Source organism: Neovison vison, chromosome 3 (assembly GCF_020171115.1).
Source record: "Neovison vison isolate M4711 chromosome 3, ASM_NN_V1, whole genome shotgun sequence".
NCBI lineage: Eukaryota > Metazoa > Chordata > Mammalia > Carnivora > Mustelidae > Neogale > Neogale vison.
In genome coordinates this window covers 218,998,708-219,016,765 of record NC_058093.1, presented here as the reverse complement: position 1 = coordinate 219,016,765, position 18,058 = coordinate 218,998,708, and the positions used below count along the sequence as shown (strand labels likewise).

The 18,058-nt window shown below is 54.8% G+C and overlaps 1 protein-coding gene across 1 annotated transcript in view; it reads right to left on the bottom strand.

Annotated features, from left to right (window-relative positions):
- Nucleotides 1–63: 63 nt before the first annotated feature.
- ZMAT5 (zinc finger matrin-type 5) overlaps nucleotides 64–18,058 on the bottom strand; it is a 28,663-nt gene continuing 10,668 nt past the window's right edge. The window contains exons 2-6 of the mRNA XM_044243959.1: nucleotides 14,582–14,860; nucleotides 9,881–9,943; nucleotides 8,416–8,496; nucleotides 6,041–6,152; nucleotides 64–428 (exon numbers count right to left, since the gene is read on the bottom strand). Coding sequence (XP_044099894.1) covers nucleotides 299–428; nucleotides 6,041–6,152; nucleotides 8,416–8,496; nucleotides 9,881–9,943; nucleotides 14,582–14,708 — 513 coding nt within the window. The 5' untranslated portion in view covers nucleotides 14,709–14,860 and the 3' untranslated portion in view covers nucleotides 64–298. The remainder of the gene's footprint in view (nucleotides 429–6,040; nucleotides 6,153–8,415; nucleotides 8,497–9,880; nucleotides 9,944–14,581; nucleotides 14,861–18,058) is intronic.

The following is an 18,058-nucleotide window of genomic DNA, read 5'->3' as shown; positions in this document are numbered from 1 at the left end:
GTCCTTGGACCAGGGGCTTGGGGAACAGAGCTGACGGCGCTGGCCAAGGACGAAACACACTACCATGGTGACAGACTTTCTTTATAAACACCCAGAAGGAAGTTTTCTCATCCATCTTCTCAGGATGTCCCATGAGGGCAGGAGGTGTAACTGCCTAGAGCAAAGCTAGGACTGGGGCTAGGACCGATGGCTTCAGGAGGCAGTGGGCGGGGCCCCCCGTGTCCCCAGGAGGAGCCCTTATCTGTATCGTGACTGACACCGAAGCTGACCCGAGGGGTGTCAGGTGGGGATGAGAGGCTCAGCCCCACTGGACGCTGGGCTGCAGGGGCCACCCCCCGGGTGGGGGTGCCCGCAGGGATGGAGGCAGCTCCTGGACTGGCGGCCAGCCTATGGGGTACTGGAAGATGGTGGTTCTCATGGGTTCGGCCCTAGAGAGGAGGAGAAAGTCAGAAAATGAGAATGGGGCCCAGCCCTGGCCCAGGCTGGGCCACTCCTCCGAGTACCCCCTCTCCCCACCACCCCAGCTATGGTCAGCTGCTTGAGTGACCTTTCTGGAAGGTGGAGCCTCAAACACACGCAGACCCTTCGAGCCAGAAATCTCACCTCCAGGAATGAGCCCAGATGAAACAGCAGGGCTGTGGGGAGAGACTGAGCTACAAGAAGCAGAAAAAAACCTGTGTCCACCTGTGGGGGACTGATTAAACACACCTGCACGACCACAGCAGCGAATGCTAAGCAGCCCAAGTAATGGAGAAGGCAGCCTTGTATGCACTGATACGGAAAGGTGTCATGATGTACTGTGTGAGTAGAGAGAAAAAGCAGCTTATAAAATAATGTATATAGCATGATACTATTTTTGTTTAAAGATATATAACATATATAAATGCATAAAAAAAAAACCCTGGAAGACAAAGCAAAATGTTAACAGTGGTTCTATCTGCGTGGTGTAGTTATGGGTGATTTTTTTTACTTCCTTTATACTTTTCAAGAAAAGTTTTACATGCATGCAAGCCTTGGAAATCAGAAAAAATATTGTCTAAACTTTTTTTTTTTTAAAGCCTCATTTCTCATGCAGCTCATTCTCCTTCCCCTGGAGCAGCCACCTGGGAACCCAGGGCCTATGTGGAGCATCTGCCCTGGGTGCCCAGCCAGGGGCTGCCTGTCCTCAGGGAGCAGACTGAGGTGCAAAGGCAGTCCCCCCACCCCTGCCCCCGCCCCCCAGCTCCACATTCCAATGCTTCTGGACTTAATCCCCACCCAGTCAGCTGTTGCAGGGCCTCCATGCCCCTTACAGGCTACGGAGCACTTTGAACTCACTGGAGAGCTCATGTCTCCCCTGTGGGACTGGAGCTCTCATGTGGAAGAGACCAGGAGGCTAGGGGTGGTGTCCGCTGGTCCCCCAGGAGCTGGAGCCAGGCCTGGCACAGGGAGGCCACCCAGTGAATGTCTGCTGATGACGAGGAGTCACGCTAAGTGCCCTTACTGCCTAGGCACTGCCTTGGGCCAGACACCAAGGTCTAGAGAAACCTCAAGCACCTTCATAGAACCCCATTTGATAGATGAGGCAACTGAGGGGTGAAGAGTCAGTCACACAGAGTCAGGGATTTGGGGATTAGGGGCTAACGGGCAACGTGAATGTGGGCTCCAGACACTGCCCCCAGGCCGCAGGCCCAGCTCTCAGTGGAGGCTGGGATCCAGACACCAGCCCTCTGCCAAGGGGGAAAGTCCTGGGCCTCTGAGAGGTTTGGAGAGGCCTCAGGCCTCCGATGCAGAGGTGGTGGCTGGGGTCAGGAGCCCTGGGGGTTTGCCTTGCCGCCACCACTGCTCCCCAGCCTGACACTCTTGGGGCCTGACAGGCAGGAGGGAGCCCACTCGAGGACTTCAAGCAGCCTCCTGGTACAAGAGGCCAGGGAAATCCCCTGCTTAGCTGCTCGCTGCCTGCTGGAGAGTCCGGGAAGCAGCTCCCAGCGTGATTTATGGCACTGAGGAGACTTCATAAACTCCGCCAGCTGCAGAGAAGGATGGGAGTGGGGGAGCTCTGCCGTTGCTGGAAGGGAGAGCCCCAGCTGCCAGCCAACCCCGGGCTTCCCGCAGGGTTAAGGTGACTGCAATTCTCTGCAGAGAGGGTGTGATCCTGGTGAACCCCTTCCCGTGAGCTCCAGATCCTTCTCTAGAAGATGGGGCCGATTCCTGGGCAGCTGGGGCCTCCCATCAACATAAGGGCAGCGCCTTCATGGGCTCAGACATGGACACATTATCAGGGCCCCTGAGCTCTTGGAGCATACCCCTCCTGTCCCACACAGAGCGCATGGGACACTGGGGTACACATGGCCAACTGTGGCCTCTTTCGTGGCTGGTGTGCCCTCGGCACAAGGACAGGAGCAGCTCTCTTTTGCTTCTCCCCAGTCACGGTTCTGAGCCGAAGAAAAGAGTCTTAGGGAAGCGCCTGGGCTGGAACAGTGGTGCCAGTCCGGAGAGAGGTGCAAAAGGGGAGATTAAGAGGGATAAAGTCACAATCTGAAGAGCCAACAATGGAAAACAGGGACAAGCACTGGCCTTGCCTGGGGATTAGTCCACGTCTGAGGCCAGCCTCTCCCTCTTGCCACTGTCTGCTCTGGGCAGATCCCTCAGGATCAATGGGCCAAGGAGGATGGTGCCATGTGCCAGGCTGGGGGCTCACAGGGCCTCTATTTCCCCCTTTTACTAAGAAGGGTTGGCCTGGTACACCTCAAAGCCATGGCTCAGGCCATGGGGTTGGAGCCCTCAGGTGCAGGTGGCCCCATGAGGACCGGGCAGCCATCTTCGCCCTGTACCTCAGGGGAGGAAACACACCCAGAGAAGAGGAGCCACCAGACCGGTCCCCAGAAGGGGTCCACAGCACCAACACCCAGGGAATAGTCCTCCAGGCCAGGGACCCTGCTCCCCTACATGCTCAGATGCAGTCAACATGGCCTGAGCCTGTGCCAAGCCTGAACGGCAACAATGTGAGCTCGGCGCCGAGATGGGGGCGTCTTAGCTAAAGCCTGAAGGATGAGTCTGCTTTGCCAGGCAGAGGTGGGGAAACAGTTCCAGGCAGACAGAGTAGTGTACACGTACTGCCCCAAACCAGAAATGCCCACCACATCCAAGAAGCCGCCAGCATCCCAAGGTGAGGGGACTGCATGGGCTTGGGCTTCCCTGGGGTCAAGCTGGGTGGCAGAGTGCAGAGTCCCTAAGGTAGAGGAAGCCCAGGAGGGTTGATGAAGGGGTCGGGGCCAGGTCAAGTCCTCGGAGTGTTTTAGAAGCGGGCTGGGGCTGTTCTGTGGAGGACAGTCAGGAGGGACAGAGTGCAGGTGGGAGACCGGGAGGGACTGCTGCGTCTGTGGGGGAAGCTGGGGTACGTGAAGGGCACAGAGGGAACGGTCTCTGTGGGGCTGCTTCCAGGGCAAGAGACTCAGGGACCAGGACAAAGCAGCCAGGGGACTTGAATCCACCTCCCCTGACCCAGCAGGGGCCCTGCCACAAGTGGACGGGCAGAGCCCAATACCCATGGGCTGCAGACTAAGGGGCTCTCCTTCCTGAGACCGCCCTATGGGAGAGGGCTTGAGGAACACCGAAGCAGTGACGGCCAAGGTAATAAATGGTCACCTCCCTTCCAGCAACGTTTTTCTTAAGGCCAGAGAGGCCTGCTCTGCCCCAACAGCAATCCATTCTGCCTCTGAGCCCTTAGGAGGCAGGTGGAAAGGTACACAGGCACAGAGGACAAGGGGTTGCCAGGAAAATCAGGTCCTCTGGAAGGGGCCAGCTCGGGTGCCCAGGGTGTGAGGGGCACAAAGGACAGGGCTGACACTCCCTAGAGCTTAGGGGGGTCCCCAGTTGCAGGCCCCACCCCAGAAACAGCAACTGCTCTCCCAGCAGCTGGCTGCTGCCACGACTACTCCAGACCTCCAGCTTGGCGGGAGCCCTTGGTGACAGAGGTGGCCCAGGGTCTAGACCAAGCAGGGGCTTCAGCTCTTTCTCAAGTGACAGTTCAGTGCTGCTGAAGATAGCAGGTGTGAGACCAGGACGTTCACACTCTCCTGGAGGAGCTGAGATCCCTCAGCCACAAACCAGGGGCACCGATCCCCTTAAATGCCCAGGGCCAAGGGCCAGGCACACCATAGCACCCAGCACCCCTAATTATCAATGCTCACCACCTCTACCTGAGACTCTGGGCCTGTCATTCAGCCTCAGTTTCTCCACCTCATCCCCCAGTCCTGAGTCTCATGGTCACAAGCATCCTGCACTGGATAGCACTGGGACACATCTGTCCCTAGGTGGGGAATTCTGGTCACCCGTCTCTACCCACTCCTTTACTCAGGCCAACCCAGGGACTGGGTCTTCCTGAGCCCTTGTGAAAAGCTCAGGAGGTACCCAGGCTTTCGGTGCTCACTCCCAACAGAATATGCATCAAGTCAGAGCAGGGAGGCGAGTGGGGAGCACAGTTGAGACCCACAGGTAGCCAGGTCCAAGCAGGAGGAGAGTGGGGAAGGCCTTAGAACTCTCTGGATGCCTCCAACCAGCCCCAGCCCTCTGACACACAGCTGATGGGGCCTGGGGCTCGAGACATGGATCCCTGGACAAGTCCCAAAGGGGCACTCCCCTGACCCAAATCACAACCACCTCAGACAGAACCAAAAGGGATGGGCATCATACTCTATTTTGATGATCATTTTGATGATCATTTTGGCTCAGACAGTGATTTCAGTGGCGTGAGATTGAGCCCTGCATCAGGCTCCATGCGAGGTGCGGAGCCTGCTTAAGATTCTCCCTCTCGCTGCCACACCCCATCACACTTGCAACTCACGCTCTCTCAAACAAAAAACAAAAAACCCAACAACTAAAGGTTAATCTTAAAATGGTTTAACAAAGGGGTGCCTGCGTGGCTCAGTGGGTTAAAGCCTCTGCCTTTGGCTCAGGTCATGATCCCAGTGTCCTGGGATCGAGCCCCACGTGGGGCTCTCTGCTCAGCAGGGAGCCTGCTTCCCTTCCTCTCTCTCTGCCTACTTGTGATCTCTGTCAAAAAAATAAATAAAAATTTAAAAAAAAAAAAAAAAGGTTTAACAAAAAGCTCTCTCCATGGGGACATGGAGAGAACGCCAGAAGTTTAGCCCCCACCTCCTGGCAGAGCTTAGAGGCAAGGCCTCACCCTCAACTGTCCAGCCAGCTTCCCTCAGCCCAGGCCAGGCCATTGTTGCAATGGACCACACCACAGAGACAATAGGGTCTGAAGCCCCATTGCAAGACAGGCAAAGTAAGGCAGCCCAGTACAAGCAGCTTTACAAAGTCGCAAGGAGCTCACAGGCACATCTGCTAGCCCCTTCCCTGCTCTCTCCCTCCTTCAACACCCGGCAGAAAAGTCCAGGAGCCCTGGGACCGCAGGCAGCACACACCTGGGGGCCCCTGACCCAGGGTGCTCCACCCACTTCTGAGCATATTGAGTGCCAGGCCCCGGCAGCAGCTGGGCCCAGCCGCCCCAGTCCCCTCCTCAAGGAGGCAGTGGGACAGTGAGAGTGAGCTAGTCACATCTCTGAGTAATCCCAGCTCTGCCTTTTGGCCGTGTGCCCTTGGGCAAGTCACACCCTTACCTCCCCCTCTGCAGGGTTGGGATAACTGCGCCTATCTGGCAGGGCCCGAGAGGAGACAGCTCAGTGACTGTGGGTTTCCAGAACCACAATCAGGCCCCTCCCTCTGGCAATGGACTTGGTGATGTCCAGTCAGGCTGGCCTGGCCACCTGCCTCCCCTTCAGCCAGCACAGATGCCAATTAAGGGAGGAGCCACCAAGGCGGGAGAATGGGGCTCGGGAAAAGAACCCTTAAATGAGTGCTCCTCAGCCTTTGGCCTGGGCCTGGGGACCCAAGAGTCCCAGTGTGGCTCCTCCCTTGAGGAGCTCTGTGGGGGCATCCATGTCTGGTCCCTGGGCCAAGGCAGTTCATGGAGACGACTTGGCTTCCAGCGAGGGCAGGCTGGCTAGCGTACTCTCCCAGAGGGCATAGGAGACGGGGACCCACGGGACTGTACCTGCTGCTTGGAGCTGAGCTCAGCCGCTTGGCTCTCTTTTCCAACCAGTCTTCCAGACGGCCCTCAGGGAGCTCTACGACATCTAGTGGCCATTCCCTGGCCCGCCTCTCCTCTGTGGAGATAGGGAAACAGAGGTGAGTGAGGAGCATAGTCACCCCTGGCTGGACCCCAATCTCCCACAAAGCAGCCAGAACCTTCCTGGGGATGAATGCACAAGCTGGGAGGCCAGGAGCAGAGCTGCTGGGCAGTCCCCACCCTCAGAAGGCAGGCTCCCTTCTGAGGCCTGCCCCTCTGGGTCTCCCTCTGCTTCCTCATTAAGTGGAGATAAAACACTGACTGCCTCCCAAGCTTTTTGCAGTTGGACACATGATAAAGCATTAGAGAGCCTGGTCTTCAGGAGGGGCCCAAACCTGGGGGCAGAGAGGCAACGTGGGTTGCAGACCAGGGCAGAGCAGGATTTGGGTCTCTGCCCTGCTGCCTGCCAGGTCTCTCTGACCCTTGGCAGGGGAAGGAGCCTCAGCTTCCTGGTTTCCTTTTCTTTCCTTTTTCCTTTCTTTCTTTTTAAATTGTACTTATTTGCCAGAAAGAGAGAGAGAGATTGAGAGAGTGAGCTCAGCAGAGGGAGAAGTAGGCTCCCTGCTGAGCAGGGAGCCTGATGTGGGGCTCGATCCCAGGACCCTGGGATCACAACCCGAGATGAAGGCAGATGTCCATCCGACTGAGCCACCCAGGTGCCCCATCCTGGTTTCTCTTCTCATAAAATATCCTGTAAGAACCTCTGCACACTTCAAAGTGAGTCAACGGTTCAAACAAGCTGAGTGTGAGATGGGTCAGGATCTCTGGGAGATGTGGGATAGGGCCTGGGGGCCAGAGGAAAACAATCCGACTCGGGCACCAACGGGGGCCAGGGCCTGGGCTAGCACTGCACACACTTCATCCTATTTCACCTTTACAACGTGTCAGGACATTGCCTCCAAGAGGTTTAGCTCTGTGCCAAGGTCACGGGGCATGTGGCAGAGCGAGGACTATCAGAGGTGCAACTGGGGGGTGAGGGGGTGCACACCTCTGCTTCCAGCCCCTCAGGCTTCCCCCATCCCTGTCTACCAAGCCCCGTCTCCCGCTGCAGGCCCACTGGCCTAGGCTCTCCCCACCATGGGCCAACGGTTCCCTGAGAGCCCACGGCCAGTGAAGAGCTGCCACCACTGCCAGGATTTGCTGGCGAGGCCTGTGGGGTCTCACTTCTGCCCTGGGAGAGCTCCTGGAAACCCTGTGTCTGGGCCAGGCCAGAGCAGTGCGTGGCCTGAAGGTTATGACTGGTCGGTAGCAGGGGAGTGGGGGCGGTGAGGCCCACTGGGGATTAGGGCAAAGGCCAAGCTGCCCCGGACACTCATTGCCTGCCCTGCGGCCACCCGGACAGAGGGAAGAGTGGGCAGCAGCGCCCTGGGAGGCCAGAATCAGCCTCTCACTGCGGGGGGCTCATGTGAGGTCCTTCTACCCTGGGCTAGCTTCAGTTTCTCCATCTGTTCCATGAGGGGCTGCATGAGAAGATTGACTAAGACCATCTAAGTGCAAATGGCCTTGTTCTCTAACTGGAGAAATGGGAAGTGAATTTCCCAAAAGCAGACGTGGCAGTTTCCACGGGGAGCTAAACTTGTTCTTCCCTGGAATTACTAGACCTGAGAGTTCTGAGGGCAGGGAAGGTGTCCTCGACATCCCTTTGTCCCCAGGATGCAATAGGGGATCTGCCTAGTGCTGAGAAAGGGCTGGAGAAAGATAGTTCCTGATGGGAGGAAGGAGAAAGGATATGCAGGAATGAGCACCCAGCAGGGCACAGATGAGGTTCAGGTACAACCCTTCAGGGCTGCTGGACAGGAGAGCCCCACATACCACTTTAAACCCCACAGAGAACACAGATGGGGGCCCCCCCCATTCCTTCTCCACTCATGCCTGCAGTGGTGTGGAGGCCTTTCTGACACCCACGCCATCACCTGGAGCAGCCCTCAGCTTATTCCCACAGGATGACCACAAAAGAGGAGGAGAGGGTGCCTGGGTGGCTCAGTCAGTTAAGCATCTGCCTTTGGCTCGGGTCAAGATCCCAGGGACCTGGAATTGAGCCCTCTGTTGGGCTCCCTGCTCAGTCAGGAGCCTGCTTCTCCCTCTGCTGCTCCCCCTGCTTGTGCTCTCTCTCTCTCTGGCAAATAAATAAAATCTTTGAGAGGGAAAAAAAAAAAAAAAAAGAAGAATCTATTTAAAAAGAAAAAAAAGGAAAAGGAGGTGGGGAGGCAGAGAGCAGTTTTGCAGGCCTCAGATCTGGCATCCCCCCACCCCCAGCAACCCGCTTCACGCCCCAACCCAGGGTCCCTGCCAAAACACACCCTCCACCTGGATGCTCAGCTCCTGGAGGTCTCTCTCTGACATGTGGGAAAACCTGCAGTTGGAGCCGAAGTCACACTGGCCTGCAACAGAAGACAGGGAATAAAGTTACTCACCACTTGGAAGAGCTCCCACCGTGTGCAGAGGGGCACCCTGTGGGGGCAAAAGGCTTTAGAACCTACAGAGTAACAATCCCACGCCCCAAGGAAAAACTTGGAATCTCTCTAGCTCCACCCACCCAAGCAGCCAGAGCAACCTGTCTGGTCCACTCTGCCCCATTCACGACCCTGGGAAGCAAATTGTGAAGCCTTCCGTGATTGGGGTGCACCGGCCTCTGTAGGCTTGTCTGTTGTCACCAATTTCCTGGCCCCTGGCCTCTGTTCCCCAGCCTCAACAAACCACAGTGGGGGGTCCCTGAAAGGGTCATGCTTCCTCTCTTCAATCCAGGCCCTTGCATCTGCTGTGCTCTCTGCCTGGTGCCCACCTGCCCATTTGGCTTGCATGAGCCACCGGACTGCTCCCCAGAAAGGTTTCAATTGTAGCTTCAATCAAGGAGGCACCAAAGCCCAGGAGAGCTTTCCGAATCTCAACCAGGGAGACCAAATTATGTCTCAAAATAGCAGGAGCCTGCAGGTATCTTAAGCCAGCAGAACCTCCCAGTGGTGTTTTCACAGCCAAATGAAGTCTGTTGGGGAGGCCCTTGATCTGCGGTCCTGGTGACCATTCTAGGGGCAGCACTGTCTCCTGAGGGGAAAACAGCCATTCACCCGTCTTCCTTAAGCCAGCAGCATTACCTCTCCCCAGGGCCAAGCTCTCTTACACACTTAATGGTAATCACCATGGTTCCCCTCTTTGCCTTGGCCATTAGGAAGCTTAGGACCAAACTCTATATACTGGAGAGTATATAGGAACTCAAAGCAAGCATGGAAGAAATGAATCATTCTCTTGACTTTGTTTTCTTTTTCCTACCCTTATCTTCATCTGCTCTTGGTTCCTTCACTTACTGAGGTTTTCATCTCTTTGAAGTATAATGCACCTTTATTTGGTGGGTGTTGAGCAAATCAACACTTAGCATTCTTGGTTCTAATTCTGAAGCTTCTCATCAAACCTGTTACCATCTCCAGTCCTCCCTGCTGGAGGTTGGGCTCCCAGGCTAACCTAATCAGCCAGTCCATCACAGCCATCAATGTCTCCTAGATTTATCTGCAATCTCCCAGTGCTTGCTTGTTCTGAGTGGGCCGGTAAAATCATATTCTAGGTCCAAAGAGCTGAGGAATTAGGTCCTGGAAGTCATTCCCAAGACACAACCCTTGGGAAGGTCCCAACTGACCAGCTAGCTGACACACCAAGACCATAAATTGGGCTTGGGTCATGGCTGGGGTAGGGGAGAGGCTCCGCAGAGGTCTGAGCAGGCCAGATGGGGCATGCTGGTCCTAAGGGGGACCCTAACTGAGTAGAACAGGTTACCTGTCAGTAGAAACTTCCTACAAGGCCTCTTGTTCTGTTCATCTAGTAAAATGGCAGCCGCATCTGCAAGAAGAGAGAGGGTCCGGGTTCAGACTCAGGCTGCACACAGGCACTTCCTATCCCCAAAATCAGGAAAGGAAGAGTTCCCACCCACAGAGGAGTGTAGGAAGAGATGACCACAGGTAGGGATGCTGGGCAGAAGCATCTGAGCTTCAGGTGACCTCAGCCCCTTCCTCCCCACCCAGACCTAGCCAAAGGCAAGAACCAAGTTTTAGGTCTGAGGCTCTTGGCCTTGACCATGCCATGGAACCACCTGGCTAGTTTTATTTATTTATTTTTTAATATTTTACTTATTTATTTTATAGAGCAATCAAAAGTAGGCAGAGAGGCAGGCAGAGAGAGAAAGGGAAGCAGGCTCCCTGCTGAGCAGAGAGCCCGGTGTGGGGCTCGGTCCCAGGACCCCGAGATCATGGCCTGAGCCGAAGGCAGAGGCTTAAGCCACTCAGCCACCCACGCACCGTTTTGTTTTGTTTTTTAAATCCTGGTATGGTAGACTTCTCATACTGTCTTTGCAACTTCTGTGACTCTGTAATTATTTCAAAATAGAAAGCTGAAAAAATCCTCCTGGTGCCCAGGAAGCCCACCAGTAAGTCCCAGGGCTCAGGCCACGGCCAAGCCTGCAACCTCCTGCTCTCTTGTTCCCTCCTCCGCCCTGCCAGTTGCAGGCCTCCGCAGGACTTCCCAGCAATCTTTCCGGAAGCAAACCTTAACCCTGGTTTCCTCCAATTTTTTGACCTTTATTTTCATCATATACTTATGATTTGAGTTTTGTGTGTTTCTTGGTAGGTAAAGAATCAATCAGTCAAAATCTGTGAGTGAGACAGGAAGGGGCTCTGACTCAGAGGCCCTGATGTTGCCCTGGGAGCCTGGGCTGGACACTTGCCGCATGGGTCCGCTGCCTTTTCTAGAGGCCACTGGAGCAGAGGAAAGACCACAGGTTTCCAAGTTCTCGTACACTTGACTCCAGGCAAGTGGCTTTATCTTTCCAAGTCTCTGTTGCCCCACATGTTAAATGGGAAAACAATTCTCCTCTGGTAGGGTTGCTGTGAGAAACAAATAAGACACAGAGCCCCTGGCAGAGGCCCCTGGTGATTCCAAGCCTGAGGGCACATGACAATTGCCAGGGCAGTGGGGCTGGGAGCGGATGTGGCATAACATTCCCCAGGTGACACTAACGTGAGGCCGGGTCTCAGAACCTCTGTCGTGGACACTCGACCAACGCTGAGCAGTGGCAGTTCTTATTTCGTGTCCTCCTCAGGAGCCCATGGCACGGCACTAACATCCCCACCTTGCAGAGGGGAAAACTGAAGTTCGAACAGGGGCAAGGCCACATCGTCAGGAAGTGGCAGTGCCAGGCTGGAACCCTGGTGTGAGTCTAAAGCCCCTGCCCTTCCCCCAGTGGCCACAGCTCCCCTGGTGGCGAGTGAAGTGGTGGGCACTGATGGGACGTTCGCCCTTCCTCCCTACCCCGGCACCAGGCAGCCCGTGGGGGTGGGCTGCTGTGGTCAGGAGTTGGTTATGAGAGAACTCCCTCCGGGGGTGACCCGGTGGAGTGTGGGTGGGGCCGGTAGGGTAGGGGGTGTCCTCCGTCAGCACTGGGCCTGTCAGACTCAGCCCGTCTAGCTGGTCCCACAGACCTTCCCACAGGAGGTGCGCTGGTCGGGGCATGTGAACATTGCCCCGTCCCACCTCCACATCCCAGAGGTAGGGTAGCTGAGCTGGGGTGGGAGTCTGCACCTGAGTCTTAGCCAAGGCATCCTGGGGACTCAGTGTGGCAGAAAAGTTCTAGGCTGCCCAGCACCCTGGTTCTTGACCCCAGCCACATGGCAGAATCACCAGGCAGCCTTTAAAATACAGGGATCCCTGGGCCCATCCTTCTCAGGTTCTGCTTTAATTCACCTGGCAGGGAGAGCATGAGAATTGTTAAAAGCTCCTCAGGGACTCTGAAAGGAACCCAGGACTGAGAACCCGAAACCAGGGCCTGCGCAAAGAAGGCATGCTCCTCCAACCTGGTATTCAAGGCTCCTCATGATCTGACCCTATTGGTCCTTCTTGCTTCATCTCGCAAAATTAACAGCTGCCCTGGTGCCTGGTGTTTGTTTGCTTGCTCATTTAGATATTCATCTAACAAACATTTACTGAGCATGTCCTGTGTGCCAGGCACCACGCCAGGATGAGGATTTAGTGGAGAATAAGTCAGACCTGCTTCTCCCTTCCAGTCCAACAGTCACACTAAGCCATGTGGACATAAACAGGGGAACAGCTAGCATGCAGCCAAATGACCTGACCTCGCCTGGGGACTGGAGAGGGCAACCCTGAGGACACTGTGCCTGAGCTGAGTTCTGAGATGGAAGAGCTAGGCTGAGGGCATGGAGGACAGCAGAAAAGGCATGCCCACTGAGGGGACACTACCTGTAATGGCCAGAGTGGTTGGGGCTTGGAGGGCCAGGTGCGCAGGGCATGGAGGCCTATACAAGACAGGGGTTCTGCCAAGAACATACCGTTATAACTGGGAGCGGAGTTGCCTAGGAGAGGGGGCCCTGGGAGCCAAGGACATACTAAGTGCTCACTGAGATAAAGGGCCTGAGGCCAATCCTTTTGTGGACCCACATGGTTCCTACTGAGTGAACCCTTATTGCCACACAGTCGTCATGAAAACACTGAGCCCCCTGTCACATCCCTAGGAGGTGGGTACTGTTGTTAGGGCTCTTTTACACAGGGTAGAATCAGGACAACACTGTTCATGAGTGACACCTTGGGACAGCCAGCCAGCCAGCCTAGCTCCAACACTCATACCTGTCCTGGCCACAGCAGATGCATTGTCAGCCCCGCTGCGGGTGAGGGGACTTGTCTAAGGCCATGAAACTGGGAGCAAAGTGGGTGTTGAATCCTAGTCCAGGCTGGGGTGCCACTTGCTCCCCAAGGTCTGTGCTGTGCAGTTTGCTCAGCAAGCTGGAGCCCCGGGGAAGCCTCATAAAGTGGAAAGAGCTCCTGCGCTAGCTGTGGACCCCAGGTGAATATCATCTACCATCCTGAAGTCATCACCTTTAAGTGGGGACGCCCGCCTGCCCAGCCTCCCTTGTAGAGCTATTCTAAGGACTGAATATGCCAGGGGATGTGAGAGGAATGCAGGGTCCCCAAGAAGGAGCTTACGGTACCGACTCTTTCATCTTTCTTTCTTTCTTTAAGTAATATAACAGCCTCTGCCAATCAGCCCTAGACCCAAAGACCCACCTGTTCTTCAGCTGAGATTCTGCGGCTGGAAGCAAACACCAAGGTAATCTTGAGGCCTGGCTCCTGCCAGATCGCAGTCCCCACTGGATTTGGGGGGCAGGGAGCCTCTGCCTGACACCAGAGTCAAAGGCCTCCCAGGCACCTCGGAGAACCCTCCTCTGCCACTGATACCACTCTGTCCCCGCTCCCAGCCCCTTGTGACCTCAGCCATGCCTGGCCTGCTGCGCAGCCTGGCCGCCCTCCCTCACCCAAGCCTCAGCTTCCTCCTCAGAAATGAGTCTGGGAGAGCTCTGAAAATACTGTGCCAAGGCCCCACCCCAAACCTGCCTCTGGGGATGGGCTCAGGTGACCAATAAGTTTTTTATTTCAAGGTCTCCAGGTGATCTTAAATTGAAGGGCGGAGCTCAGCCTTAGAGATTTGCTGATGAAGCAAAGGGCAAACCACAAAAGTGCAGCAGGCACTCCATAAACGCCCACTCCCTTCTTACGAATTCCCACTCGAAGACCAGGGCAGACTCTGCCCTTCTCCCTTATCGGCTGCTGAAACTCAGCTCCCTCCTTTTGCTCTGGGAATCCTGCTCCCCAGCTCATGAAGCATCCTGCTCCCCAGCTCATTCTAGAAGATCTGGGCCCATTCCCACCCCCACCCCCGCCAAGTCCCCTGTTTCATCGGCTCCTGGCTGGCCACCCCAACGTCTCCCTCGCTGTCCAGCAGCTCCCTTGCAGCGAGCACCTCCAGGCTCTGCGCTAGGTGCTTGTGGCGTGAACTCACTGGCTTTGGTAGCACCTGCTCTGAGAAGCCTTTCCCGGGAAAGCCCTCCCTCCCGCAGCTTGGTTATTCAACTGGCCGGCCAGTCATTCAACAGCCATTTTCTGCACCCCACACTCACGCAGCAGGCAGGGTTCACTGTCAAATGCAGCTTGTGAGCACTGCCTTCACTTCTACCAGCCAGCCCCAGTCCTGCCACTGGCTTCAGCCCCTACCACCCTCCTCTCCTACTGGGTCCAGCCATACCTTCTCTCCTCTGCTCGGACAGCACCTAATGCTTTGTTTGTGGCTGCCTGCTTCTGCATACTCTCTGCCCAAAATGCTGAGGCTGGCTTCTCCCTGTCTTTCCCACCATTGGCTCAAACATTATCTCCCTGGAAAAACCTTCTTCTTGGCCACTGTATCCCCAGAGGCTGGCAGAAGGGAGCCTCCATCTCGGTCAAGATTACTGGGGGATGGAGCTCACATTCCACCGTGCCCCTTGCATGGCCCATCGGTGGCCCCAGCTTTCCTTTCTTTGGCTCATCCAAGAGCCCTGACCAAGCCTGTCACTGGCCCCGGTACTTCCTTGTCTGCCCATAAGAAAGATCAGAGAGCTGGCCTCCATCAGCGCAGCTGCCCCGCCAGCCGGCACTCACCTCGAAACATGTCATACCAGACCTTCTTGGCCTTGAGGTGCTGCAGCCCATTCAGGTGCTTCTTGCGGTTGTGGAGGTTGTCCTGGAAGGAGCGGTTGCAGTAGTCACAGAAGTAATGCTTCCCCATGGCAGGCTATGCCGGGTGCTACTGCCGGAGAAGCCGAAGCGCTTGGTCAAGAGTAGGGAGGAAGCACCAGGCACCAAAGCCTGCAGTGGTGACGGAGGAGGCAGGCTGAGGACAAAGCAGAGGCTGACACCTGGCACCCGCTCCCGGCTGCCCTAAAACGAACGGAAGGAAGAAACAAATGGTTAACTGACAGCGATTACTGTCCTGAGGGATGTGGGACAGGAGTCTCCCTAAGTATACAAATATCTTAGCGATTCACAAGGAAAAAGCATTCTTACCAGTGGCCTAAATTTCAGAGACCCATAGACTCAATTTCCTGGAGCCTGAACATCACCCTCACCTCCATAGTGATGTGGGAAACAAAGGCAAAAGGGAATGTAAATAAAATTAAATTTCTTTATAATCTGCAGCCCATTCACAAATACTTGGGATACACAGAGTAACATTCCTTCTGGAAACTCCCAACTATCTTAACGTTAACACCTTACTAGAAGGAAAAACAACCTTAGCTGGACAATAGCCAGACCTCCAGTATCCCTAGGGTCTTCTTTAGCATATGAAAGTCCTTTGGGACCCCTCTCTTTTTCCTTACATCCCCCAACTCCCAAGTATATCACCAGCCACTCCTCACAACCCCAGTGCAGCAGCTTTGCTGCCCCCTGGTCCTGTCCCCATGCTTTAATAAGATCACCTCTTTTGCACCAAAGATGTGTTGAGAATTCTTCTTGGCTGTGAGCTCTGGACCTCACCTACATTACAAAACAACAGAATGCAGCACAGCCCCCCAACTGAGCATGCCCTGAAGGCCAGTGTAAGGAAGGCTCTGGTTATACACGCCTCATTTAAACCCCAGAACAGCCCGGAAGGAACTGCGCGGGCCAATGAGTACGCCTGCGAGGCCTCATTCCAGGCAACAATTCTGATGCCCAGCCTCCACCCCAGGGCCAGTGATCACGGAACTTCAAGGGTGAGACCTAGGCCTCAGCATTTCTGTAAAGTTCCCCAGGGAATTCTATGCAACCAGGCTGGAGAGCCACCACCTTATACCCTCTGGCCACTTCCCCACCTTCCCCCCAGCCCCCCAGTACACCTCTGACCTCCTGTCTCCCCTTCTCTCCAGTCTGGCCACATCAGCCTCATCGCTTCTCGCACCTGCCAGGCACCCGGCCACCTCATACATCTGGTCCTGCTGGTCCCTCTGCCGGGATACTCTCCCTTGTGACCCTGCTCACTGGATTCCTTCAATCTTACTCAAATACTATCTTCTCAGTAATCTTCTACGAGGGCTTTATTTAAAATTGCAGAATTTACTTAGCTTTCCCTATTCCCTGCTTCATTTTTATCACCTTTGAAGTAATAAGTTACTTGTTATGCTTATTATCTTTTTCTCCCAACAGGACTATAAATCCACGCAGGCGGGGATATTTTTGTTTTGTTTACTGCTGGAGCCCCACTACCCAAAGTGGTGCACAGTACAGAGTAGGCAACCAGTATTTGTTGAGTAAACAGATTAATTCCCACTTTCCCGACGGGACAACTGAGGTTCACAGAAAGGAAGTGATTTGCCCAAGATCACACAGCTGATGAAAACGCAAAACCCAGATGCCCTAAAAATCCCACTGCTGGGTGTCCTCTCTTCCTGAGCCAGCTTACAGAAGCCAGAAGGCTCAGGCAGAAATGCAAACAGTTTCACCAGGAGATTAGCGAAACTCTTAGATGGCAGGTCCCCACCAACCAGAGAGGGAAATGAGAATGTTTCAGGGTCTTAAGACCCCTCAGCCATGGTGACCACAGCTGCCACACCTGACCCAGGAGATCCCTGGCCATAGGCAAGGGGTAATTCTGAGTGTCAGGGCCGCCCTTGGGTCCCCAGATTTACTGACACGAGACAGGAGGATGAATGGGTCTACTCTGGGCTGCCAAGTGGGATATGCAAAGGCTGAGCCCAGACTACCCTCTCACTCTTCAGGTCCTACAGTTTGATCCCTCGTTTCCCAGAGCAGGGGCCCAGAAGAGGAAGGAAAATGACTTCCCTAAGCAAGCCAGGCTAACAGCAAAAGCACAACTCCCAGGACTTCGCAAATTAAAGATACGGCTGGGACCTGACCACAGGGCAGATGGATGGGGGAGTGCATCTTGGGAAGAAGAGAAGGGGGAGAGAGACAGAGACAAACAAGGCCCCTGGACAGTCCAGGCAGCCAGGTGGGTCGATGGAGGCCTTTCCTGCGGCAGACAGGGATAGCAGCCATTAAGTCAAGGGCTGTAATGGGATCGGGAACAGTCATTCAAAATAAAAACGTATAAAACCTCTCTTCTTCTATTACTGCTGAGAAACCACATCCCAGACACATGGACTTGATATATTAAATTTGGCAGCTCTAATACACCCCGTCTTGCCAATAAACTTATAGGAATTGGATTGAAATTGTAAGAGATGAACGTTTAACGGCCGAGTGCTTAACCAAGCCATTCACGAAGCCTCAAGCTCTGGAGAGCTGCTGGCTCTGGAGAGTCATGGGGAGGGGAGGGTGTCCCCTGGGAGGCAGAGATAGAGCGCTGGCTCTGCGGTGGTCTTAGCTGAACAAAACCACACAGGGCACAAGGCTGGCCGGGTGACCTTGGACCTCTCCCACCCTCTCCTTTCGCTGCAGGAATGTGAGACAGGGGCTCTGCAGCAATGTGAGACAGGGGGTCTGACGGGTTAGCTGATTGCCTGCAGAGCAGTAAACAGAAGTTTGGTAACCCAACTGAAATGTTAATGAGAGTAATGGAAACACAAATGACACTAGTAATGTCCAGCATGTAGCAAGTGCTAAAGAAATGTCACTTACTATTTGATTTACTGAGCACCTACTAGTGTGGTATGAGGCTAAGAGCTTTATAACGCATCATCTCATTTAATCCTAAGGACAACCTGTGAGGCAGGACCTACTCCACTTCTTCAGATGAGGGCACTGAGGCTCCAAGAAGCAAAGTGCCTTAGTCAAGGTCACGGAGCTGGAAAGCAGCCAAACTGGGTTCAGAATCTGGGCAGGGTGGCTCTAGAGCCCACGCTCCTCATGGCTTAGGAAAGTCTCCTTCCAACAAATCACGCTGCTAACTGCTCTTTTTTTTTTTAAGCTTTTATTTATTTGACAGAGAAAGAGAGAGAGAGATCACAGGCAGGCAGAGAGGCAAGCGAAGAGAGGCAGGTAGAGAGGGGGGAAAACAGGCTCTCAGAGAGCCTGACACGGAGCTCAATCCCAGGACCCTGAGACCATGACCTGAGACGAAGGCAGAGTCTTAACCCACTGAGCCACCCAGCCGCCCCTGACTGCTCTCCTTTTTAATCAGTCACTATACCCTGGGGA